Source organism: Macaca thibetana, chromosome 8 (assembly GCF_024542745.1).
Source record: "Macaca thibetana thibetana isolate TM-01 chromosome 8, ASM2454274v1, whole genome shotgun sequence".
Lineage (NCBI taxonomy): Eukaryota > Metazoa > Chordata > Mammalia > Primates > Cercopithecidae > Macaca > Macaca thibetana.
In genome coordinates, this window is record NC_065585.1 from 123789434 (window position 1) to 123815485 (window position 26052).

Here is a 26052-nt window from a genome sequence, read left to right on the forward strand (position 1 = left end):
GGATATTCTCCTTTCACACAATCTCAGCCTAAAATGTCTACTTAAACACATAAACTAAAGTAGCTGTCCAGTCTAGTCATTACATATCTGCACTCACTCATCACTATCTGAAATTTTCCTTGCTAGTTACTGATTGATTGACTGACTGACTGATTGATTGATTGATTGATTATCTCCCCTTCCCAGAATACAAGCTCCTGCTGAGTTATTCTGCCTGCCTGCATCACTGCTGTATCCCTAACACAAAGAGCAATGTCTTGCACATGTTGGTGCTTCACAAACACATGTGGAAAGTAAGAATATATGTCAACTTTATTTTAATCCACATAATACATAATACGGGTATTACCAAGACCAGTTTTGTTTTAATACTTAATTTTATTGAGCCAAAGGAAAAAAAAGGAGGAAACACAATTGAGCAGACCTGGCTGGTGTGGCAACTGTGTATTGTGTTAAATGTCAGGGGAGAAACCCGTTGATATGGTTTGGCTGTGTCCCCACCCAAATCTCGTCTCGAATTGTAATCCAAATTGTAATCCCCATGTGTGGAGGGAGGGACCTGGTAGGAGGTGATTGGATCATGGGGCAGTTTCTTCCATGCCATTCTCATGATAGTGAGTGAGTTCTCGTGAGATCTGGCTGTTTGATTAAGTATCTGGCACTTCCTCCTTCTCTCTGTTTCCTGCCGCCATGTAAGACTTGCCTTGCTTTCCTGTCACCTTCCACCATGATTGTAAGTTTCCTAAGGCCTCTTTAGCCATGCAGAGTGTGGGTCAATTAAACCTCTTTTGTTTATAAATTACCCCGTCTCGGGTAGCATATAGCAGTGTGAAAATGGACTAATATATCCCTCACCATTTCCAGTTTTTAAGGCTCTTAATGCCAGTTTCTAAAGCTCCTGTCTGTTCTCTGTGCTTCATGGAAAGCAAGTCTATGTTTCTTTGTTCCATGTCTCAAGAAATAATCAGAAGTGAGCAAAATTCCTGCACACACATTTATTCATGAGTACAAATGGTTTTGAATAAATAAACATACACATATTAAGGGAGCGATTTCCTAATCCCACCAAATGACTGTGGAGGAAATGGAATGATTCCAAACAGTTCTATGGACCAGACTCACTTTTGGAAACAGGTGAGTTCTATGTGCAGATCTGAGTCAATGCCCGGGTCATTGTCTTGGAAAGTACAGAGTTCTATTTCTTATCACCATATCATGGAGCCAAATTCCCCCAATTTCCTCTTTTGGGACAAAGGATATCCTTATATTTATATATAATGATCCATTAATCACTGAATAAATAAGTTCCCTTTTTTTCCAGAAGCTCTTTATTATATGCCAATTTAAGGGAATTGTAAAAGCCACATGTTAAAATTACAACTCTTAAAAACAGACAGGAAATCAGTATTTCTCCTGGTCCAGAGAATGTGGCTTCAGAAATGTACATTACCATGTCTCTTTTGAGTCCTGAGAAGCTGGGGTTAAAAGAGCTTTAGGGTCACCCATCTGTGAGGAGTGGAGCTGGCAGCGAGGTCACCTGTCTCGTACTTCTCTGTTCTTTCTAATTCTTTCCCAGCTGGTCCATATTTAGCCCAGATCTCATCATTTACACATCTCATTTTTAAAACTGAGGCAAAAATACCTCTGCCATTAACCAATACCAACTTATTCAGTATCAGTTTTTTTTTTAAATTTTGTTTTTTGTTCGTCTGTTTGTTTGTTTTGAGACAAGATCTCACTCTGTCATGCAGAGTCATGATCATGGCTCACTGCAGCCTCAACCTCCCAGGCTCAGTTGATCCTCCCCCCTCAGTCTCTTGAGTAGCTGGGACTTCATGCACTCACCACCATGCCCAGCTAATTTTTTTTTTTTTTTTTTTGTATTTTTTGTAGGTCTCAAACTCCTGGGCTCAAGCAGTCCTCCTGCCTCAGCTTCCCAAAGTGCTGGGATTACAGGCATGAGCCACCCTGCCCGGTCTTCTTTAGTTTCTATTCTCACCAAATGCTTATTGTAAGCACCATGGTGATTTTTCTTTGTCTAGCTGGTTTACTGTTTTCACAGTATTGTCAGCTGAAATGTTGTCACTGAATCCTTAAGAATGCCACAGGCCATGGAAGAAAGAATGCAAAGTATGGCTCAGAGGGGTGGTCACCAGAAAGAAATACGGAAGACTCTGACCCTGACTCTGACCCACAGAAAGAGACCAAGACACACAATTACCAATGCAGAGAAAAAAGAAAAATGAACTGGAAGAAAAAGCATCAGATAGTTCACAGCAGAAATACACAATGTTGGAAAAAATGCTGTTTGCTAAATGGAGCAAAGAGTAGGTGAGGCAGAGAGAGTGATGTGAGTGGGTGCATTAGAGGAAAGGAGAGACAGCTGTCGGGGAGTGGGTGACAGGTGAGAGGAGCATGAAGCCCAGGTGGCAGAGCAAGTTGGCAGAGGCAGCCAGGTGAGGAAGTGAGCAATTTGCAGGCGTCAGACAGGCCAGGCGTTGATGAGGCAAGTATAGGTGAGAGGCATTCAGAAAGCACTGCTCAGTCGATCAGTCTTTTCTGTTGCTTCAAGATCTAGCTTCAGTATCATGTAGAGCTAGTGGGGATGAAATTAGGTAAAACCAATTCAGTCCTCATAATCGTACTCCTTACAATCAGCATCTACTTAGAGTCCAAATTGTATTGTCAGAACCAATAGCATTTGTTTTCCAACATTAGTACTTTTTAATGAAGTCAGGTTAAGTCGGTAAGTAAACGGGCTGTGTCTGTACAAATGTGCTGGTTTTCCTTGAAGGCAAGTATTTATGAAAGCGGGAAGAGCTTACGGAATTCATCTCTGCTTTACAAAAGCAAAATCTCAGTAAAAAGGTACTGTAGTGGATAATTTGATTATTTCAGTTTGGTGTAGTCAGTATGGAAATGTTTATAGTTGCCTAAAATCTATAGAAACAAATAATTTTCTCAGTAAAGACTGATCGGTTAGAGCTTCTCTTTCTTGTGAGGAAATGCTACACAATTCAATGTAATCAGTCAGATGAGTTTGGAAGAAGAGGAAGCATTTTCCCTCTGAGAGTCAGAAAATAGTGCCACCTGCTGGTGTTCATATAAAACTTCATTTCTTTCCTTAAAAAGAGGGCATAAGGAGTAATTTAAAAATATATCTATATTAAATGTAAACGTTTAAAAAAGTAAAGCATAGAGCATATTTTAAAATCAAGTATAACTAAATAACACATGACCAAAAAACGTGGGCTATACCCACACTCTTTCCCCCCGCTTCCCATATTCTGTTCTCCAGAGATAATCTCTTTTAACGTTTTTAACTGTGTTTTCTTATATTTAGCTTTATACATCATTTTGGTAATAAACTTAGACTGCTGCTTTTGAACTATAAATTTTAGACATTATCTATGGATTTCATGTTATTATAAATGACTATATAGTTTTCCTTTTCCCCTACTCCCATCAAATTAAATATTCACTTTAATTTGTATTTAAAGCCAGCCAGGGTTTATATGACCACATGGTGACACTACAGAATTTATTTATTACCTTTATTTTACTCCTACCTTTTCCGGAATTGCCTCTTTCTTTTCACTTGTGTAATTTCCTGTTAAGGTCGTATTAATTTTTTCCCATTGACTCTATCATAGTCCTGTTATTAGTTTTTCCCCAAATACATATATTTGGAGAAAAGATATTGTATCGTTGATAGAAAAAGATATTCTATCAATGATAGAAGATATTCTGTTATTTCCATTCTTTTCTGGAGACCACTGTTCTTCTGGAACCTTCCCTCTACCTGCTCAAGTCGGGTCCTGTTGCTGTTGCCAACTCAGTTATCTGTCATCTTGAGACCCCTCTTCACCACCTTCCTGCAGTTCCCTCCTGAACCACGTTTTCCTCTTCTTTGAAGCATGTCCTCTCATAACTTCCAAAAAAGTGAGGCATGAGATGTGAGTTTCTTTGAGTCCTTGTAAGAATGAGTATGTAATTATTCCACCATTACAACTGATTGACATTTTGCTGGGCGTGCAATCACTAGTTGAAAAAAATCTCCCCAGGATTTTGAAGAAACGCTACCATTTTTTTTCTATTCGTGATACTATATTCAATGGCTTTCTGTTTCCTGTTGCTTCAAAAGGGATTTTTTTTTTCTTCGTTGGATGTACTTAGCACCTCTCTTCCCATGTTCTGCAATGTCAGTTTGATTTTCTTTGTGCTAGGTCTTTTCCTATTAATTCTCCTGAGCACTTGATGGGTTCTTTTGATCGGAGGACTCATGCTATTCCGTCCTAGAAAATGTTCTTGTGTTCTTTTATCAATTTTCTCCCTACATTTCCCTTGCACTTTCTTTTCATAATTCCCATGGATGTTGTATTAGACCTCTTATATTGATCTTCTAATGTTCTCTTCTTCTAATTCCTGTTTTCCATGTTTTATCCTTTTGTTTGTTTTTCTGGGAATGTGCTATGTCTTTATCTTTTAATTCTTCTACCTTTTTTTAAAACTTTGACTACCATATGTATTTTTAATTTCCAGGAGCTCTATTTATTCTCCTAGAGTTTCCGTTTAATTGCATGCTATTCATAATGTATAGATGCAATATCTTCATACGTTTATTTGAGGGTATCATAGTAGTTTTCTTAAATGTTTTCTTCTGAGTCTTGCATTCATCAGGCTTATTAACTTTTGGATTTCACTTCAAGGTCGCTAGGCAGCGAGAGTCAGTTTCTTTGGAGAATTCCTAAATGTTGAATGTCTCAATCTTTTCTCTTGGTCATTCAATTTCTCTAGAGACAAACTCATCAGTTTCTGACATGTGGTAGGCAGCTGTCATTTGTGGATAAGGACAGGAAAAGAGGTTTGTAAAATCTCACCAGTGCAATATGAAAATTTTCATTTATTCCTATTATTTTGAGATTTTGCCCCACCTTTTTCCTTACCATATCTGGTTTTTCCTTATTTGAGAGCCTTGCTAGTGACCTGTACAAAGTATTCCTGCCCCCTGCAAGGTAGAGGTGGGTTTGGAAGGTATCTAGGATGTAACTATTCATAAACAAACTTTCCATCAGTCCTTCATTTTTGGTCAGAACCTCACCGTACCTTCTTGGTACCTGGGTGTCAAATCCTAAGATTTTCACGGGTCTATAAAACACATAAGCTAACTACTCTCTGCATATTTATTTATAGATAAAGTAATAGCCCTTTTTGTTCATCTAAGAGAATTCCTACCACATTTCTATCCATACCTATCTTCAATAGATCTATTTAAACCTCATGTCCATTGCTATGCACTCTTGTCCTTTTTCTTTGCTCTTGTGGGATTATATCTCTAAATCTATCTCTGTCTCTATCTCTATCTTTATCTGTATCTCAGTCTCGTTCTATGTCCGTATCTACCTATTCTTTGCCACTTTACCAGCAGGCCAGCAATGAAGGATTTATGCATATATCCACCCATCAAGTTTAACCAGCACCATTTCCTAAAGCTAAATCAGATTAGTCATCACCCTGATTCAAACCTTGTAGTGGTTTTGCAGTCAGTTAACCCACAGCCCTTTCCCTGCCTACCTCTCTGGCCTCATGTTTGCCACTCCCTTTAAAAACATCCGCTACTAGCTTGAGCCCAGGAGTATGAGACCAACTTAAGCAACATAGGGAGACCCCCATCTCTACAAAAAATAAAAAATTAGCCAGGCATGGTGATGTGCACCCATAGTCCCAGCTACTCAGAGAGCTGAGGCAGGAGGATTGATTGAGCCCAGGAGTTCAAGGCTGCTGCAGTGAACCATGATCACACCACTGCACTCCAGCATGGGCGACAGAGCAAGACCCTGTCTCAAAAAAAGAAAAAGAAAAAAAAAAAAATCTGCTACTGGAATCTTAAAACTGGAAGCGGCCTTAAAGATTAGCCAGTTGAGTTGTTTTTAAACTCTGCGTTGCCAATACCCAGAGATTTCGTAGAGATGCCGGACTCACTGCTGAAGGTTGTGGGTTGTGGGGAGTTGTGGCGGGGTGGTTACGGAAGTGGACAAGCAGGCATACTCTGGCGTTTTCCCTCAATTTAGTCTGAACAGCTCCGATTTTATTAGTTTTATCAGCCAAATCTCTGCATAAAAACGCTGCAGGCTGCAGTAAAATTAAAAACACAAAACCCATCCATCCGAAGCACTTATGTTAAACATGAGCAATCTGGAGCCCAGGGAGGTGGTAAGATGACCTCCGCATTCACGGTCAGTAGGGACAGCGCCAGGGCACTCAGTACGTCATTCGCTCTGTGATGCTGCCCACAAAAGAATCCAGCGGATGATGTGGGCCGCCCAAGCCTGCGCTGGAATGGAAGAGGCACATTTATGTCTCGATATGTTCACATAAGAGAACATTTATCCATCACCTGCCATGCCAGCCACTGTTCTAGAATGCAGGGATGGAGCAGTGAACACAGCACACATGGTGATACACCCGCCTCAGGCTCCCAAAGTGCTGGGGTGAGCACAAGGTGTCACCGCGCCAGGGCAGACATTTTTTTTTTTTTTTTTTTTTTTTAAGAAAAACAGGCTGGGTGTGGAGGCTCACACCTGTAATCTCAACACTTTGGGAGGCCAAGGCAGGCAGATCACCTGACGTCAGGAGTTCAAGACCAGCCTGGCCAACGTGGCGAAACCCCATGTCTACTAAAACTACAAAAATTAGCCAGATGCGGTGGCACACACCTATAGAATTAATAATGGTATAGGGCTTATCATTGGACCAAACCTGGCTCATTACTGCTTTTTGTAAATAAAGTTCTGATGGAACACAGCCTTGCTCATTTATTTATGGATTGTCTATGACTGCTTTTGCAACTATAAGTCATTGCATCAAAAATTGAAATTTAGGCCAGTTGTGGTGGTCCATGCCAGTAATCCCAGCACTTTGGGAGGCTGAGGCAGGCAGTGGATGGCTTGAACTCAGGAGTTTGAGAAACTGGGCAAAATTGTGAAACCCCATCTCTACCTAAAATAAAAAATAAAATAATAAAAATAATTAACCAGGTGTGGTGCCCTGCACCTGTGGTCCTAGCAACTCAGGAGGCTGAGGTGGGAGGATCGCTTGAGCCCAGGAAGCAGAGGTTGCAGTGAGCCAGGATTGTGCCCCTATACTCCAGCCTGAGTGGCAGAGGGAGACCCCATCTCAAAAAACAAACAAACAAAAAAGCAAAACACCATACATGCTGAAATTTAGACCCTCAAAGCCTAAAATATCTGATTATTTACAGGAGAAGTTTGTTACATGCACAACGTGAATGAATGTATTCCATGAAACAAATGGTGAGTGGAAGAAGAGCACTCCCATAAAATTCAGAAATAGTTACAACTAATCTATGATGTTAGCAGTCAGAATAGTGAATACTTTTGGAGTAAGATAGTGATTCTGCAGGGTGTGCCGAGGGCTTCTGAGGAGCTGAAACTATTCCATTTTTTATGTGAATGCTGGTTACACAGTTGGGTTAAATTTGGAACTTTGTTGGGTCATACATTGCATAAGATTTGTGCAGTTTCAGTATTATGTTTTAAGTTTACTTTTAAAACTCATTTGTTAAGGTAAGGCATAAAATCTCTTCTGCAGTATAAAACATGGAAGGAGAGAATTTGCATTAAAGGATGAATTAAATATCAAGAATGTAGGTTTCCCAGAAGTATTTACTCTTCCTTATATGATTTCTTTCTTTTATGTTTTCTTTCTCTCTTTCTCTTTCTCTTTCTTTCTTCTTTCTTTCTTTCTTTTTCTTTCTTTCTCTCTCTCTCTCCTTCTCTCTCTCTCGCTTGCTTTCTTCCTTGCTTTCTTTCCTTCCTACCTTCCTTTCCTCTTCCCTCCCTCCCTTTTTCTTTGTTTCCTTCTTTCTTTTCTTTCCTTCCTTCCTCTTTCCTTCCTTCCTTCCCTCCCTCCTTCCCTCTCTCCCTCCCTCCCTTCCTTCCTTCTCTGTCTCTTTCCCTCCCTCCCTCCCCCCTCCCTCCCTGTCTCTTTCTTTCTCTTTCTTTCTCTCTCTCTCTCTTTCCCTCCCTCCCTCCCTCCCTTCCATCTTTCCTTCCTTCCTTCCTTCCTTCCTTCCTTCCTTCCTTCCTTCCTTCCTTCCTTCCTTCCTTCCTTCCTTCCTTCCTTCCCTTTCTTGTATTTGGGGTACTAGGCGTATAAATCTATTATGAGAAAGAAAAAAGTAAACATTTCAGAAAGTTCTATAATCCTTTGAGGCTATTAAAATAACATACAATAAATTAACATCCCAAGGCACATGTATTGTAATATAAAGAGTATTGCAGCTTCTAAAGCTCCCTGAAGTTACTTTTATGGAAAATCTCAGCACATCTATTAAAATATAATCTTTCTTTCATGCAGAAGAACAGTGAGTTCATGAGCTGCCAAGCAAGGCTTTATGTGTTTCTGCAAATGGATTTGGTGTACTCTGGGAGGTTAAATTTACATCAAATTAGGGATTAGATGTTTCCTGAGGTTATAGTATTAGGGAAGTGGTTTAACTCCTTAGGTAAGCTTGGTAAATGATTTCCCTAAATCATTAGCAAAAAGAAGAAAACATTCATGCTTTCAATTTTTTGCTCCCCTTGCTTTCGTTCAGACTTCCTAACTAATCTCTTTTCTTTAAAGTGCTTTTCTTCTTTTTATTAAATTTTCTTCTGAGACTACCACTTAACTGTTTCACAGTTTTCACAGTGTGATTTCATTTGTGCATATAAGACTTTCTTTTTTCTTTTTTAAGCAAAAGGGTCTTTCTCTGTTGCCCAGGCTGGAGTACAGTGGTTCAATCACAGCTCACTGCAGCCCCTACTTCCTGGGCTCAAGCAATCCTCCTGCTTCAGCCTCCTGAATAACTGGGGCTACAGGCATGCACCACCATGCCTGGCTAATTTTTTAATTTTTATTTTTGTAGAGATAGGGTCTCACTATGTTTCCCAGGCTGGTCTTGATCCTACTGGGCTCAAGTGATCCTCCTCCCTCAGCCTCCCAAAGTGCTGGGATTATAGGCATGAGCCACTGCACCTGGCCAGAAAATGAAAATATTTTTCATGTTACATTAGCATGTATTTCATGAATTTTAATTTAATCACTCATTCAAGGAGGAAGAGACCAAAGCTTGGGAAATGCCAGTCAGAAGCATAAGGCTGCTACGTGGCCTTGGGAAGAAGTTAGGTAACTCACCATAATCAGCCACCCAGCCTTCAATTGCAACTGTTTGGCTGAGCCATGGACATAGCTCCTGTCTTCAGAGGTGTCCTAGCATAAGCTGGATGACCACTAGGGGCAATGTCATAGACCAGTGGACAGTCCAATAGAACTATAATGTGAACCATAAATAAGAGCCACATATGTAACTTTGCATTTTCTAGAAACCACATTAAAAACAGAGAAATAAATAGGTAAACTTAATTTTAATAATATATTTTAACTCAGCATATCTAAAATGTTATTTCAGTCTATAATGAACATAAAATAATTGAGATCATTTGTATCATTTTCTCCATAGTGAGACTGTGAAAGCTGATGTATATTTTACAGTTGGCTCACATCTTAACTTTGACTAGACTCACTTCAAGTGCTCAGTAGTCACTTCTGGCTAGCAGATGCTGTGTTGGACAGCACAGCTGTAGATTTCAACACTGGAAGAAAAAGTGAGACCAGCCACAGGACTTCTAAAATCCCTTCCAGACAAGATTATCTAATCCTATCTACTTTGAGTATGGGTCTAATTGTTTTTGTGGTTCTAATTGTATTTTGTTAAGAGAACAAAGTCTTTATTTCCTTGGTCATATGGACTGTCATTGTTAATTTTGTGTTACTGTCACAGAATACTACAGACCGTGTACTTTATGAAGAAAATAAATTTATCTTCTTTCTCATGCTGGAAGCTGAAAGGCCAATATCAAGGTGCAGGCATCTGGCAAGGAACTTCTTGCTGTGTCTTCCCATGGCAGAAGGCAGAATGGCCAGAGAGCATAAGAGAGTAAAAAAGCAAGAGAAGGTTAAACTCACTTTGAAAACAAACCCACTTCTGTGGTAATGACATTAATCCATTCATAAAGGCTCTGCCCTCTGCCCTCATGGCCTAATCACCTCTTAAAATTCCCACCTCTCAACACTGTTGCATTGGTGACAGTTAAGTTTTCAACACATAAACTTTGGAGAACACATTCAAAACATAGCATTCCACCCCTAGCCCCACAAATTTGTCCTTCTCACATGCAAAATGCATTCATTCCATTCCAGTAGCCCCCCGAAGTCTTAACTCATTCCTACATCAATTTAAAAGCCCAAAGTCCAAAGTTTCATCTAGCTCAGCTATGGGTGAGACTTAAGGCACCATTCATCCCAAGGCAAATTCCCTCTAGCATTGAGCCTGGGACATCAAAATAAGTTATCTACAAAATGAGTTATCTCTACTGTAAAATACAGTGGTGAGATAGGTGTAGGATAGACATTCCCATTTCATAAGGGAAGAATAGGCAAGAAGAAAGGGGTAACTGGCCCCAAGTAAGTATGAAAATCCAAAAGAGAAAACAAGTCTTGAAGCTCCAGAAGAGTCTGCTTTGACTCCATGTGCCATGTTCTGGGCACACTGGAATAGAGGTTGGACCCATAAGGCCCATACCACCCAGCAGCGCTCGCAGGTTGGAGTCTCTTGCTGTGCCTGCAGTTCTCCAAGGCAGTTCTGGGGTTGTGGGAGTGGTCTCACTCCCATGACTCTACAGGAATTGTCCTGTGGAACTGTCTGTGGGGGCTCTGACCCCACAGTGTCACTGGGCATTGCCCTCATAGGGGCTTTCTGTGGTGACTCTGACCCTATGACAAGTCTTACCCTGGGTTCCCAGGCTGTCTGTGGCATCCTTTGAAATGTAGGCAGAGGAAACCATGCTCCCAAGGCTTTGCATTCTGCACGCCTGCAGAATTAGCACCATGTGGACACTGCCAAGATTTGTGACTCGTACCTTCCAGAGTGACAGGTTGAGCTACAGTGGACTCTACTTGAGTCACAACCAGGGTAGCTGAGGAGCACTGCACTGGAATGTGGAAGCAAAGCTCCAAGGTGGCTCTGGGCAATGAACCCACACAGGGTACCCTGGTCTGTCCCCCAAAATCGTTCTACCCTCCTAGAGCTCTGGGCCTGTGATGGCAGGGGCAGCCCTGAAAGTCTTTGAAATGCCTTTGGAGTCATCCTCCCATTGTCTTGATGATCCCTTCTATCCATATGAATCTCCTTCGCACCCCCTTGGTTTGCTCTCCTGAGCACACCTTTTCATTCTTTACGTGGCCAGGCTGAAAACTCCATTCTGCTTCCCTTTTAATTATAAAATCCATCTTTAAGTTATTTCTTTCCTCTTCTATCTTACTATAGGAGGTTAAAAGTAGCAATACATCCCATCCCCTTGGGAATGTTACCTCATACCTGATCAGGCCACTGACCTAAACTACTGGGCTTCCAATTACGTGTACACTTATGAGTGAGACAGACACTTTGAGAGCTGAGGTTGTGGCAGGTTTCACACTGTCAGCCACTTCTCTGAATGGCGAGAGCTCAGGCTGTGATGGGCCTTGGAGCTTTGAAACATCCCTCCTTCCCCTTCCCACCATCACACTGCTACTACCCTCTAGCATCAAGGAACCTTACGGCCTTCACGGATTTCCCCCACTGTCTTGGTCAATCTACCTTCTCTGGAGAATCGCTCCTATAAAAGTACATCTCAAAATTTTATAATTAGGCTTTACTTTTCTCAGAGCCCTGCTTCCATCCTAACTGAGCAATTGGGAACCCACTCACTATGTGGTTAGCATACTAGGTCTATCAAGTGTATTCTCTGGGAAATCTGTTTGCTATTTTCCCCATCTTTAACCATTGTGAACCAAAAGAGAAAAAAATGTCGTATGTCAGTAAACCATGTGATTCCTGAAATTGTGCTTCGATGTCTCCTTATTTTAATCTTGTAGAATACACTTCTACTGCCTTTATAATCAGATTATAAAATAACAGATAGTACCAAAAATGACAGATGTTACTAAAAAATAAAGGTTGAAATGACAAATTTTATGGGATGTATATTTGAATACATTTAAAAAAATTATGATAAAAATTTTTAAATTTTATCCCCATGAAATCTGCTATCTTAACCATTTCTAAGTGTGCGGTTCAGTGGTGTTGAGTATATTCATATTGCTATGCAACCCATCTCCAGAACTCCTCATCTTAAAAAACTGAAAGTTTATACACATTGAACTAACAGTTTCCCATTCCCCTCCTTACCTGCCACACCCAGCCAGCCCCTGGCAACCACCATTCTACTTTCTGTTTCTAGTAATTTGGTGATTCTAGATGCCTCATATGAGTGGAATTGTACAGTATTTGTGTTTCTGTGGCTTATTTTACCCAAAGTAATGTTTTAAAGGCTTATCCATGTCATAGCATATGTTAGAATTTCCTTCATTTTTAAGGGTATTTTACCACAAATTAAAGTTAGGGGGTGGGGCAGAAGGACTGGATAGCATGGGAAAACCAGTGAATCAGTCATTCCATCTTAATAGCTTATAATAGAAACTTATTAAGCCATATGAAGTGAAAGAAAAATAGTCTCCCATCTTTTCTACTTAGCTCTTAGCTAATGGATCCCTGTAGAAAAAGATAGATTAACAAGAGAAAAATAAACAAGCTTATTAAAATGTATATATCATATTCTCATGAGAGATACTCAGAAAATGAGTAATTATCAAGGAGGTGGCTTAGAACTCCAGCTTATATAGCAACTTCAACAATGAACAACAAATGTTTTAGAATTGTGACAAGACAAAGGAAAGGGACTTTGAGTCTCTAGGGGCAACTAAATGGTAGATAAAGGTGAATTGGTAAAGCTCGCTATGTAAATTTCACTGGGTGGTCTCCAGGCTGATAAGGATCTAAGGGTGTCTCTGGTGCTTAACCTTTGGGAAGGAGAGATACCCTTGTAAATTTATGTCCTGCTTTTAGACAGAGAGAAGGAGGGCAGAGTTTTTCCCATGTCTGTTTCTTCTCAGTGCATTCAACTCAAAATAATCTTTATGCTAAAAAGTTATATTTTGAAGCAGTATATTCTGGTCTTTTACACATAAAAAGGAATAGAACACTGATACATACAAAATATGGGTGAGCCGCAAAAACATTCTGTTAAGTGAAAGAAGCCAAACATAAAAGGCCACATGCTGTATGATTCCATTTATATAAGATGTTCAGAATAAGCAAGTCCTGAAGACAGCAGATTGGTGATCACCAAGGTATGGGGCAGGGGTGAAATGGGAAGTGCCTGCTTAATGGGTATGGGGACTGTTTAATGGGTATAAGGGTTTCTTTTTGAGGTGATGAAAGTGCCCTGGGATTAGATGGTGGTGATAGTTGCACAACTTTGTGAATAGACTTTAAAAATCACTGAAGTGTACACTTTTTAAAGGATGAATTTTTATGGTATGCAGATTATATGCTAATTTAAAAAATGGTGTGATGGAAAAAATAGGAACATGAAGGAGACAGAGAAAGAGTTGACATAGGGCATGGTTACGATTCTGATTGCTTCGTTTGCTTTCCCTACTACTAACTGATACAGGCAGGAGGCAGACAAATTCCTAGGCAGAAAAAGGTCTTCAGTGAAACCCAACCTTTAAGCTAAAAGACAGCCTGACGCCTGAAAACCGGGCTGCCAGTTCCAGGTAGAGTCCACAACCCAGAGTGAGAATGTCTTTGGTGCCTTTTAGCCAATCAAATGGTGCCTTTTTCTTTTATTGTTTTTTATTTTATTTTATTTTTTAAATTATACTTTAAGTTTTAGGGTACATGTGTACAACATGCAAGTTTGTTACATATGTATACATGTGCCATGTTGGTGTGCTGCACCCATTAACTCATCATTTACATTAGGTGTATCTCCTAATGCTATCCCTCCCCACTCCCCCAACCCCCTGAAAGCCCTCGACAGGCCCCGGTGTGTGATGTTCCCCTTCCTGTGTCCAAGTGTTCTCATTGTTCGATTCCTACCTGTGAGTAAGAACATGTGGTGTTTGGTTTTCTGTCCTTGTGATAGTTTGCTCAGAATGATAATTTCCAGCTTCATCCATGTCCCTACAGGGGACATGAACTCATCATTTTTTATGGCTGCATGGTATTCCATGGTGTATATGTGCCACATTTTCTTAATCCAGTCTATCACTGATGGACATTTGAGTTGGTTCCAGGTCTTTGCTATTGTGAATAGTGCCACAATAAACATACGTGTGCATGTGTCTTTATAGTAGCATGATTTATAATCCTTTGGGTATATCCCCAGTAATGGGATGGCTGGGTCAAATGGTATTTCTAGTTCTAGATCCTTGAGGAATTGCCACACTGTTTTCCACAATGGTTGAACTAGTTTACAGTCCCACCAACAGCGTAAAAGCGTTCCTATTTCTCCACATCCTCTCCAGCACCTGTTGTTTCCTGACTTCTTAATGATCGTCATTCTAACTGGTGTGAGATGGTATCTCATTGTGGTTTTGATTTGCATTTCTCTGATGGCGAGTGATGATGAGCATTTTTTCACGTGTCTGTTGGCTGCATAAATGTCTTCTTTTGAGAAGTGTCTGTTCCTATCCTTCGCCCACTTTTTGATGGGGTTGTTTGATTTTTTCTTGTAAATTTGTTTAAGTTCTTTGTAGATTCTGGATATTAACCCTTTGTCAGATGGGTAGATTACAAAAATTTTCTCCCCAAATGGTGCTTTTTTCAGGCCTGCCCATGGACCAATCAGTATGCACTCCCCGATTCTGAGCCCATAAAACCCTTAGACTCAGCTACACACTGGGACTATCTGCCTTCAGGCTCCCTTTCACACAGAGGGCTACCCACTTTGGGTCCCCTCTTGTTTTGAGAGCTTTTCTGTCACTCAAGATAATTCTTCCCCACCTTGCCCACTCTCTGGTGTCTGTATGGCTCATTTCTCTTGGATGCATGATAAGAACCCAGAGCCCACTGACTGGCAGGTGTGAAAAGAGCTGTAGCGCTGTAGCCCTCCCACCCTCTACTGGTGCCAGATGGCTTCCCCATGTGACAGGAAGCAGTGGCAGCAGAACTTGGCCAGCCAAGGAGCCACGGGCCTGAGCAGGGTGGCAGGACCAAAAAAGCTGGGACATGACCCAATTCGCCAAAGCTTGCAGATGACAGGAATGAATGAGCCGTAACATAAATGAGCTGTAATGCCTCCTGAGAGCTCAGAGCTCAGGACTCCCCAAGCAAAAGACTGTAACACCCCTTGGGGCTCTGTGGTTGCTGGCATTGTCAAGCTTTTAGGCATCGCTGCGTCTCCCTCATTCAGACATTGGAGCCCAAGGCAGAAGCCATTGAAGGCAGCATGCAGACCAGTTGCAGGCTGAGTGAAGAGCTGGTGGGCATGGTATCCAGGCCAGAAGCATGAGCCAAGTACAGCCTGCCAGGCCAAGTGGGTGGAGGAAGCCAAGCGGTGAACCTAGATCTGAACAAGGTCCCTGCATTGCCAGTCACAGAGTTTTCTGGTTGGCACAGAGGCACCAAAAGACTCCTGTGTCATAACCTTTGTGGAGATGAAGATCACCAACATGAGAACAAGATTTATTAATTGAGAGCTCGCTCTGTATTGTAAGAGTCAGCCACCACAACAGCTTGAGATTGGCAGAGACTCAAAGGCAGGCAAAGGAGTGGGAAAGCTTTATGGTAGGAAAAGGGGAAGGTGCATCCTGCTGAGAGCTGGCTGATCTGAGAATGGCTGGAGGCAGACTGACAAGAAGAGGTACATTCCGCATGATCCATGAGGGTCAGTATATTTGGCCTTCCCCTGTTGGCCCTAACTTGGAAGTGGGTGTCAAAAATGAGGGAGGGTCTGGATTCAGTCCTGAGCATTTGGGGCAGATCACTGCAGAGGTGTGGGTAGGCTGTCCAGGCTGGTGGCTGCTCAGGGTCTTCCTGGACTCACCAGTGAATTGAGACAATTCATTGGCCTGGAAACCACCTTTATCATCTCTGGTCAACTGAATACCTTTCCTAGACAGAGAAGATTTATTCAATGTTTCTATAACAGCTCCTGTTGGTAATCATAGTGATAATTACAATAACGATAAATAGCAATGACAATAATTATTACTTTTATATACTTATTAATATTTATAAAATGTTTATAATCTATAGTTTAATTTACATTTTGGAATTTATATGACATACAGGGCTAGGCACAGTGGCTCACACCTGTAACCCTAGCACTTTAGGAGGCTGAGGCGGGCAGATCACTTGAGGTCAGGAGTTTGATACCAGCCTGGCCAACATGGCAAAATCCTGCCTCTACTAAAAATATAAAAATTAGCCGGGTGTGGCAGCATGTGCCTGTGGTCCCAGCTGCTTGGGAGGCTGAGACAGGAGAATCACTTGAACCCGGGAGGCGGAGGTTGTAGTGAGCCGAGACTGTGCCACTGAACTCCAGCCTAGGTGACAGAGCAAGACTGTCCCAAAGACAAAAACAAAAACAAAATTTCTATAACATATATATGTATTATATAATTTATAGATAAATATTTTATATTTTATATATAGTTTATGTATAATAAAGTTATGTATTTATAGTACTTACATAATTATATATGTATTAATAATTACAATTATATTTATAAAAGACAAAAAATATTCTAATTACTATAAACCTCGTGAGTTGCTCCCACACCTGACACCCCAGCCTGCACCCTGCATCCGAGGACTGAATCTCAGTGTTAACCCTCTAGCTGCCCTTTTGCACCAGCCCCAGCCCTTCCCACCCCCATTTTACCAGGGTCAGGTCTGACCATCTAGTTGACATTCATGGATTAAATAAAAGCAGTCGCCGGCTTGTTCCTGGCAAGGGATGCAAAAGTCTTGTGTCCACAGAAGCCATCGCAGGTGGTAGGGGCACCCAGCTGCGGCTCTACTCACCTCGGGTTGCGTTTCTTGGCCCAGGGCTGGCGGAGACTGCCCGGCGTGACCCTGGCCTCCACCTTGGAGCTGGGTTGGAGGGGGCAGACCCCCACAGTCCAGGGAGGCCTCAACATTTTTTTTTCCAGAGGTCCCTGGGCCAGGGTCAGCTGTGGGTGGGGGACAGCGGCGCCCTGCAAGGTTGGACATTCTGAGCCCTGAACCCCTCCTCCATTGCCTCCTATGGGTGGGACCCCTTTGTGGACAGAGAGCTGTACTCAGCATGTTTATTGCTGTAGCTTCAACAACAAATAATCATAATAACAGAGATAGTTACAATCATGATGAGTGACAGTGAAAAAAATAACTTCAGGCCCGGCGTAGTGGCTGACGCCTGTAATCCTAGCACTTTGAGAGGCGGAGGTGGCCAGTTCTCTTGGGTCCAGGAGTTCGAGACCAGCCTGGGCAACATGGTGAAACCCCATCTCTATAAAAAATTTTAAAATTAGTCGGCCGTGATGGCATGTGTCAGTGGTCCCAGCTACTCAGAAGCTGAGGCGGGGGGATCGCTTAAGCACAGTAGGCTGCGGTGGGCCATGGTCGCGCCACTGCACTCCAGGGTGACTGTTACTCTGGGCGACGGAGCAAGACCCTGTCTCTAAAAAAATAAAAATAACTGTTCACATGTTTATTTGTTTTTCACATTAACTTATCATTTATAACCTCTACAATTTATATTTCATGTTATAGAAGACTGTATTATAGTTTATGTGATTTCATATTTACAGATAAATATTTCTATAACAATAACATTTTTCCCATAAACCTTGGGCCCCCCCCCACCTGAGGAATGATTCTCTGCTTTGTCCCCGCTGCCAGTCTGGGTCCCCATGGGCCCCTACCTAGATTGGCCCTGGCCTCTCGTCTAAGGCGGGAGCTGGACAACTGGTCGACCCAGCAGCTCGAGGCCTTGAGCTAGTCCACTGTCTCAGTGGGCTGTCCCTCGGCTAGAGTCTAAAGGGGACCCCTGGCCTAAGGCAGGCAGGGGCCCATCGATGGGAGTCTTTGGGGGTTGATGGGCTACAGAAGAGAGACCGAGCTGGCAGACTGCTGGTCAACCCTGAGGATGCAGGGACTAACCATCCATCTCTGCTGTCCCCACCACTCCCCAACTTTGTCCTAGCCCAGGGTGCATCCTGGCAGGGTGACGAGGAGGCAGCGCATTGAGTTGGGTTGCCAGGAGGCTACCTGATCACTGCCGCCCCACAGTGTGGCTCTGGGTCCGAAGTCCTGGGGATTGAGAGGGATAGATGCATAGATGCTTGGAGCCTCCATGTGGGTGGACAAACCCCGGTGTCCAGGACTGACTTTCAATGGATTGCAGCCAGGGAGCCGTTCTGCTGCTTAGGAAACCCAGAGGCGGGTCCTTTACAAGCTAGCATCAGTTTCCCCAGGAACCTGCGTTTGCTGACGAGCGAGGGGCGGGTGCCTCTTTCTGGCAGTGCCCCTTTTCCCAGTAGGGACTCTATACGCAGATGGACCTAAGCGCAGGAGGAGGATGCCGTGCACGCAGGGTGCACCGCGCTGCCCTGGGAGGGGAATGTCTGGGATGAGATATCCAAGGTCAGTCACGCCTCCTATGCACTGCTCTATCTTCTGCCTGCCTTAAGGTCACCCCGATGGTAACTTTGCCCCATTGGTTACTCAGACAAGCAGACACCAAAAGCCTGAGCCTGCAGTTCCTTTGTCAGGGAGCAGGATTGCCATGGCAACAGTACATCTCCTGTAGGAGTCTAAATGTTACAGTGGTCTAAACCCAGCTCAAATGTTCCCTCCCACAGGGACTGGGAGCAAGAGTTGTCTCCCTGAATGGATTTCAAAGCACTGGCTCTTGGGTTCTTGAGAAAACAGCTCTGGGTGGTCGCTTTTCATCTCAAAGGGCAAAGAATGTATAATTGCAACCTTTGTAAAGTAACTATTCTAAGAGAGAGTCCGGGGAGGGGGGGGGGCCTATCTGCCTATCACCTGGTTTGGTCTGGAATGAATTTTGGTGGCATGGGGCTTTCTCAGGCAGGCGTTTTAAGCGGGACTGGGGTCATGACCTTAAGCTGCTGGTAGCCAAGCTAGAGTTTGGTCAGGTCTCTTAGTGCAGTGATTTGGATGGAGCCATTATGTGCCAAGGGGTCTGCAGTTTTCTGCCAGCTCCTTCCTTTTCTGCAAACTCAGTCTGAGTTTCCATTTTATTCTGTGACCCTTTCTCTACAGCCTCTTCACAGAGAAGTAGCACCACTGCATTTTTAAAAAGATGGTTAATCCTTTTATAGCTAGTATCGGAAAGTCTTGTTGTGATGTGCACTGCCCCCAAACACTGAGCTGAGGAAGCTGTTCGTGATGGTTAATATTAGGTGTCAACTTGATTGCGTTGAAGGATGCCTAGATAGCTGGTGTTGTTTCTGGGTGTGTCTGTGAGGCTGTTGCCAGAGATTAACATCTGAGTCAGTGGATCGGGAGAGAAAGACCCACCCTCAAGCTGGGTAGGCACCAGCGAGGCTAGAACAAAGTAGGCGGAAGGTGGGATAAGCTGGCTTGCTGAGTCTTCTGGATTTCATCTTTCTCCTGTGCTGGATGCTTCCTGCCTTTGGACGTCAGACTCCAGGTTGTCTGGCCTTTGGACTCTTGGACTTACACTAGTGGTTGGTCATGGGCTGTTGGGTCTTTGGTCACAGACTGAAGGCTGCACTGTTGGCCTCCCTGCTTTTGAGGCTTTTGGACTTGGACTGAGCCACTGCGGGCTTCCTTCTTCCTCGGCTTGCAGACGGCCTGCTGTGGAGCTTCACCTTCTGATCATGTGAGCTAATTCTCCTTAACAAACTCCCTTTCATATATACATCTATCCAATAGTTCTGTCCCTCTGGAGAACCCTAATACAGTGTTAGAAAACCAAAAGGTGAGAGTGTTTAATTTGGGAGGTTTTAGGTGACAGCACATCCCATGATTAAAAAAAGGATTGCTTATATATCTGTAATAAACTCATATTACACTAATAAACACTGCAAAACAAGCTAGTTGATATTTTTGAGATCAGATGTCTCTTAAACATCTTATTGATTTTAATATAGCTATAAAAAGGATCTTTATTTAGAAAAGATTTCTAAGACCTTTTACAGAGTAACTGCAAAACTTCTTAGCTCTTTCATTCTTAAATACTCCCTTGAAACACATTTTATTGACGTTTGCTATATTATTTCATGAAGAGCAAAAGGAAAATAAAATTAGTCTAACTAAAAAGAAAATCTAGCCTAATAGCTAATATTGGCCAGCACTAACTACACTCAAGTCCCCCTCCCGAGCATTTCACAGGGAGCAACATTTCATCCTCCCAACCACCAGCGAGGGGAGGACCATTCAGCTCCGTTTTCAGACAAAGAGCTTGACGCATACAGAAGTTACCTTGTCCATGGTCACATAGCAAGTAAAGGGCAGGGCAAAGCCAGGATGCAAAGCCACACAAGGCCACCTGGCTCCAAAACCCCTGGGTAGAAACCAGTGGGCCACCCTGGCACAGCAGCAGGGCCTTCCTGGGGCCAAACAGCAGTGGGGAGGCTGCTCGGCTCAGCTCGCCTCTCACCTCCACTTCCTGTCCTGGGCTTTTTCAGCAGCCCTGAGCACCTCTCCTTCAGGGGACTGTCAGTGGGGAGAGGTCAGGCTCAAGTTCATTTTTACATAAATGTTTTTGGTGTTAAAACTTCCCAAATGAGGCTAGGTATGGTGGTTCATGCCTGTTGTCCCAACACTTTGGGAGGCTGAGGTGGGAGGATTGCTGGAGGCCAGATGTTTGAGACCAGCCTGGGTAACATGGTGAGACCCTGTCTCTACATAAAATTAAAAACAAATGGCTGGGCATGGTGGTGTATGCTTGTAGTCCCAGCTACTTGGGAGGCTGAGGCAGGAGGATTGCTTGAGTCCAGGAGTTTGAGGCTGCAGTGAGTGAGGATCGTGCCACTGCACTCTAACCTGGGTGTAGAGTGAGACCTTGTTTCTAAAAAACAGACCACCTGAATGAAAACGTCTAATATTATGTTGACATGTAATACTGACCAAAGCCTAACTATGAAAAATAAAATCTTAAGATCATGGAAGACATATGTCTTTTAAGTATCTGTATTAGTAAAATTCATTAGTCATTTCAATTATGCTGGATTTTCCTCATTAGTCATTTCAATTATGCTGGATTTTCCCCCTTGCTATATGCTTAGAAAAGAAGAAAAATGCACCCCTGTTCAAAAACTCATAAGAATCAAAAGAAATGTTTAAAAACTTCAAATTTTAGGATGATTTTTATTTACAAAACAGATTGGGTCTTTGTTTTACAAAAATTACAAAAAATGACTCTTAAAAATAGAGATAGCTTCTCAGACTCTTGGGAACTACTTTTAAGCAACCAAGGACTTAGAACTCAGCTGGTTTTCTTCTTTGTAACAGCAACAATGACCGCGGCTGAGCGCCACGTCAATCACTGCTGGGTGTCTTCTCCTCAAATTACACAGTCCCGAGCTGTGTCTGGTGGACAGGTCTCCACTCAGGTCAGAGTCTGAAGGAGCAAGATCTTCTCGTTAATGCAGAATCTGTGCAGAACCACCATCAGATTCTCTCCACAGCGGGAGACCTGGCGCTCCATGGCCAGGCGAAAGTCCTCCTTCACGCCTTTGGTGATGCCTCGAGTTACCGTGTGGTGCCTGAGGTCAGCAATAGGGAAACAGACAAAGACCAGGGGTTAGCACCAGCATCACTGATCGCTGCTACTTGGGTAGGAATAGAGCCTGCCCCATATCTAAGTATAAGTTAAGATCTTTTAAAAAGAACACAAGAATAGCTGCAACCAACCAAACATTCCAGCCCATTCCTTTTCAGAAAGACTTAAAACTAGACAGACATCTTTCCCACTCTATAAAAGGTTATTTCAAAAGTGAAATGCCACCTGCTTTGCCTTTGAATCAATGAAACTCTGGTGTTATACATCCCTACTGCTGACTGGTACACAATTCAGTTACTTAGGGCCAAATGGGTCCAGTCCCTACTGGCTACAAAGAGCTCGTGTCCAGCCAGGCCAGCAGACCCTCCAGAGGCAGCAGCAAGGAGGAGGGAGACCTGAATGAGCCAATCACCCAAGTGAGCTCCCACCATGGCCCCCGCAGCTGGTGCTCCCAGAAAGGTTCAGGGCTCCTGCATAGCCGGGTCACGAGCACATCTCTCTCCCCAGGACACCAGAACAGGGCAGCTCCTCTAAATGCCGTGCCCATCTAGACTCTCATATGTTGGAGAAAACGCAGGGGGAACTGGGGTCCTGACACGAGAATGTGGCACAGGTCGGGAGAGAGAGGCAGAATCTCTGAGGGGCAGAGGCAGTGGACTGCGTGGTCCTATGCTGTCCGGGCGCTCAGGGGAGACCTGCACATGTGTGGAAGGGGTGGTGGGGACACAGGCAAAAAAGGTCTCTAACTATGCCCCAAAAGTTGTGCTTTAGAAAAAGAAATCACACATGAAATCCCAGGAAACAGAAGAAACAAAATGAAGAAAGGAAAAGAAAAACCTAGCAAAAATCAGTCAGCTCAGTTAAGAGGAAGGGAGTTGTCCTACTAGTTCAGCAATTTGGTAGACTCAGACAAATAAAAGTCACCTCTGTTTCCCACCCTGCTGCTAATTTCCCTCACACAAAGTTATAAGGATTGAAACTGAAGACTTTTTATGTTCTGGGCAAGATAAAAGTGTTGAAATTACTCTAAAATGTTTCTGTTTTGAAAAACTTGTATTAATTATCATATCAAATATGGACAACAGGAGTCACCAAGTTGTAAAACGACAGATGAAAAAAAAAATCCAGCTTTGTTAGATAAGTAAAGCTATTACAGAACCTTCTAATGCCCGTGGATGTTTTAAAGATCTACAGAGGAAAACAGCAGGGCCGTGGGGTTAATGCGCAGTTCTTTGTGACTGTCTCTCGTCAGGTCTGGGTGGGTAGCTCAGTAGTTAGGACATAGCGTCAGGGATAGATGCAAACCATTTTATGCTGCCCTGAGATACTGCTCGTCTGGGTCCCAGGCTGCAGCCTCAAATCGGGGCTGACCCTCTGACCATGTGGAAGTTACTGGCATTTGCAGACAGTTAGCTAAAGGGGAAACCCTCCTTTTTTTTTTTCTTTTTTTAGATGGCGTCTTGCTCTGTCACCCAGGCTGAAGTGTAGTGGCATGATCTCAGCTCACTGCAACCTCTGCCTCCTGGGTTCAAGCAATTCTTGTGCCTCAGCCTCCCGAGCAGCTGGGATTACAAGCACATGCCACCAGGCCTGGCTAATAAACCCTGCTTTTAATACCACTAAAAAGATAACTAAATGCTACATCCTGCCAATCAGGGTCCAGTTGTATTATCTCCATATATAAAGAGTGGCACAATTCAATTATATTTCTATTAGAGCCACTATCACTCTGGTAAGTCTGGATGAAAAAGAGAATGAGTAAGCTTTTGTGATTTAAGAATAGGATTAACCAGCTAATAAATGTGGCATTTTAGCCTATCAAATATTTTCAATTCAGAAAGGTAAGGTCTCAAAAAACATAAGTAGCAGGAAAAAAAACCACATTAGTGCCTATTTAGATACCAGGCAACTAATTGCTAATATGACCATAACAACTGGTCACTCGTATGAATATCCACAAGTAAAAATGTACTTAAAATAAATGTCAGCATCCTTAAATGTATATGACCAAAAGCTTTAACGTTTTATCAAAAGAGAATCATAGTGCACCTAAGCTAATGTGCACGTAATTGAATACAGTTTTAAATAGCTTTCATTTTTTTTCTAGATCCATAATGATTTTTAAATCGAACACAAACACACTGGCAACTTATGGAAAAAAATAAGAAATGTTACAATATTACAACCAGATGGTTTGCCAAAATGCAGAACAAATTTAAAAAATAAAGAAAGCATGAAAAAGAGCACTGAGGAACAAAGAGCTGAGAACCATGGGCAGTGAACATGTTGACAAACAGCACACTATGAGCGGGCGTTTATTCCACTTGGTACCTGTCAGCAGTCTGTATGCTGGGCTGAAGCACAGGTAAGAATTCCTGCTGCAGCAACCCCATGGGAGGGCTAGAAGGCCTTTAAAAAACAGCAAACAGCAGCATTCAAACACCCACACCGACTCACCCTGCACTGCAAAAACAACACTCCAGAGAAAATACACGAGACTGGAAGCAGACTCAACAGAAACTCGTTAACCTCAACAAGCCCCTGGCCGTGGCTGGGTGTTTAAGGAGACTGGGGAGAAGCTAGCCAGCCCTCACTGCACCCGCTGCTGCTGGTGCGTGTCCAGAGGCGTCTCAGTTCCTGGTCCCAGAGCTCAGCCCCCTTTGGAGGTGGTATAAAAAGCGACCAGTGAGGAAGAGGACGATGGAATGCAGCTGAATGGCAACAGGGAGGAGGGGCAGCCTTTGAGAAGACACATTTTCAAAGCCAGCCTCTTTACTTTCCACTCTTCTCACGGTACACCAGTCCCAGCATTCAACCTGGTGATGTCTGGTAACCATCTTTAACAGGATTGAAGCCCCACCGGAGAGGCCCTTCCAAGAGGACTAAATGGTCTGGCAATGTTTTTGATTAAAAAAAAAAAAAGGGTGAGTTTGAATTTCAAAAACATATTGAGAACAGATGGGGGAAAATAAGAGTCCGGGACCCATGGCTGTGCAGAATTCTGTAACAACAAAGATTTAGTATATTAGCTGGTGATCACCTCATAGAACATTATTATCCACCCTATTCAGAGTATAAGTAGGACATTGTTTTCCATTTTAATCCACTCTAATACAACTAGGATACTGCATTTATCAGCACAGAAACATTTCTCTCTTTTAAAATACTTAAGAGCAAAAGGTCTTTATAACAGAGTAAGAGCTTCTCCCTCCTTTGAGTGAAGCACCGGGTGCCTTCAGTGTTGGTACTGTACCTGCTTGCATCCCAGATGCCACAGCTAGGGCAGACTCACAGCCTTACCCCCGGGGAGAAGTGTACACTGCTCACAACATCTCTGCCACTCATCTGGAGGGACCACCCAAAAGGTCTGTAATGGCTTCAGAGAACTTGTTTGGAACCCAAAGGGAAAAGGAATTGAGATTGTTTAATGAAGAGTCCAACCATTCCTCAGTGAGGAAGAGCTCTCTGCCTTAAGCAGTGTGCTTTCTACCATGTTAATTTAGGCATAAGTAATTAACCTTGAGATTCACACAGTGAAGACTCTGGGCAAGTCCCTACACGGTCAGATCACTACGGAATAATCCCTATTCCTGCTTCCAAACTGATGAAACTGCAGCCTTCCTAAGAGGCTTGTCTTCTCTAGAAAGTTACAAGAAATTAACGGTCATATTGATCAAGGTGGCAGAGCCTGGAGTTATCCCTCACTAGTTAGAAGTGCATGATGGGTATCCTTTACACAAACAGCTCCGAACGCTCTGCCCTGTGATACTAGCTGGTACCCAACACTCCCTTGCTCTCATTCCCCATCCTAGGGTTTGTCCACATGGACTTATGTCACTCTTCAGCTCAGTAAAAACTGGTAAAAGAAGAAAGGTTCAGTACAATGAAGTCTGAGGTTCAACTGTTGATTTTTTGACAATCCGTCTCTCACACCTGCACTAATAGTTACGCATTATCTAGGTAAAGTGATAATCATCCGTAGGTTTAATCCTATGTACACAGACTTCGGTTCCGCTCTGGCTGTCTCTGTATTAACTCATAAGGTGACTGCTGATGGGAATTAACTAAAAAGCTTGATTCGGGCTGTATTTGTATATCCAGTTTCAAAGTCTAGAAAACAAATCACAAATCAAAAGGGGTTACCTGGGCTTCCGTATCCAAAGGTAATCTTTATCCCCAAACACTGTTAAGAATATTTTGAACAACAGAGTTATTCTTCCCATAGTTTCGATTCATGATCTTAGAAAAGTAAATGGGGATGGGAAGATACCAGTCCTTGTCCATCCTGCTTGAGCAACCCAATGCAGAAAGGTCTTGTATATTTTTAAAAAGAGCATTGTCC

General features: G+C 42.9%; 2 protein-coding genes across 6 annotated transcripts in view; both read right to left on the bottom strand.

The window, feature by feature from the left end:
- Positions 1-26052, bottom strand: part of ATP6V1B2 (ATPase H+ transporting V1 subunit B2) — a 531364-nt gene that overhangs the window by 326817 nt on the left and 178495 nt on the right. The gene's annotated exons all lie outside the window — the stretch shown is intronic.
- The window catches only part of INTS10 (integrator complex subunit 10), a 35304-nt gene continuing 30527 nt past the window's right edge, over positions 21276-26052 (bottom strand). For 2 of the 5 annotated variants that reach the window (XM_050801843.1, XM_050801842.1), the window contains exons 17-18: positions 24042-24119; positions 21276-21693 (exon numbers count right to left, since the gene is read on the bottom strand). In XM_050801843.1, the coding sequence (XP_050657800.1) occupies positions 21537-21693; positions 24042-24119 (235 nt within the window). In that variant the 3' untranslated portion in view covers positions 21276-21536. Of the gene's footprint in view, positions 21694-24041; positions 24120-25817; positions 25894-26052 lie in introns of those variants that run through there. The other 3 variants (XM_050801845.1, XM_050801844.1, XM_050801846.1) reach the window with 2 other exon arrangements.